Genomic DNA, 1,115 nt, shown 5'->3' on the forward strand with positions numbered 1-1,115 from the left:
CAACACATGAGAACTCATACAGGAGAGAAACCATTCAGCTGCTCAGTGTGTAAAAAATCTTTTGCGCAGAGTGGATGTTTACATAAACACATGAGAATTCACACAGGAGAGAAACCATTCAATTGCTCAGTATGTGGTAAAGCGTTCACTGAAAGAGGAAATTTGAAGGTACACATTAAAACGCACACAGGTGAGAAGGCTTTCAGCTGCACATTTTGTGAGAAATCTTTTGCACAGAAGGGAAATTTACAGAATCACATGAGTATCCACACAGGAGAGAAAGTATTGAGCTGCTCAGTTTGTGGTAAGCAATTTTTGGGCAAGCATCGTCTGAAGCAACACATGATGAATCATACAGGAGAGAGACCTTTCAGCTGTTCAATATGTGGTAAAGCTTTCATTGAAAGAGGAAATATGAGGAGACACATGTTGACTCATACAGGACAGAAATCTTTCAGCTGTTCAGTGTGTGATAAAGGTTTCATTGACAGTGGAAGTCTGAAGAGACACATGGTTACTCATACAGGAGAGAAACCCTTCAATTGCTCAGTGTGTGGGAAACGTTTTATACAGAAAGTGCAACTGACAAACCACATGTCAGTCCACACAGGGGCAAAACGATTCAGCTGCAGTGCTTGTAACAAAACATTTGCTTGGCGTCCACGGGTCAAAAGACATAAATGTGTTGGTAGTCAGTCCTCACAGCTCTCCTCACAAACTGAGGAGAACAGAGAGGCAGAGCCTCCAGCCAGCAGCTCAACTCAACACATGGAAACAGAAGTTAATGGAGAGGACTGTGGAGGACCAGAACCAGCCAGGAACTCACATCCAGATACACATTTACAACCAGACACTGAGAACAAGACTGGAGACTTTTCTGAACCTGAGACTGATGATAGTGATGATTGGAGGGAGACCAGAGAACCTCAGTCAGGTTTAAACTCTCTGAAAAATGATCAAGTCCCTGTCAGGGAGAGACCATTCAGCTGCTCTGAGTGTGGGAAAAGATTTGGCACTAAGGAAAGTCTGGCCACACACATGAGATCTCATACAGGAGAGAAACCATTCAGCTGCTCTGAGTGTGGGAAAAGATATGTCTGCACAGCAACTCTAGA

The 1,115-nt window shown here is 43.6% G+C and overlaps 1 protein-coding gene across 1 annotated transcript; it reads left to right on the plus strand.

The window, feature by feature from the left end:
- Window positions 1-6: 6 nt before the first annotated feature.
- Window positions 7-1,104, plus strand: LOC121963206 (gastrula zinc finger protein XlCGF8.2DB-like; the record flags this gene model as incomplete). The annotated part of the gene is made up of 1 exon (XM_042513528.1): window positions 7-1,104. A coding segment is annotated over exon 1 (1,098 nt), but the record flags the coding sequence as incomplete, so codon positions are not given.
- Between the last annotated feature and the right edge of the window lie 11 nt (window positions 1,105-1,115).

The sequence above is a fragment of the Plectropomus leopardus genome, unplaced genomic scaffold (genome assembly GCF_008729295.1).
Source record: "Plectropomus leopardus isolate mb unplaced genomic scaffold, YSFRI_Pleo_2.0 unplaced_scaffold10405, whole genome shotgun sequence".
NCBI lineage: Eukaryota > Metazoa > Chordata > Actinopteri > Perciformes > Serranidae > Plectropomus > Plectropomus leopardus.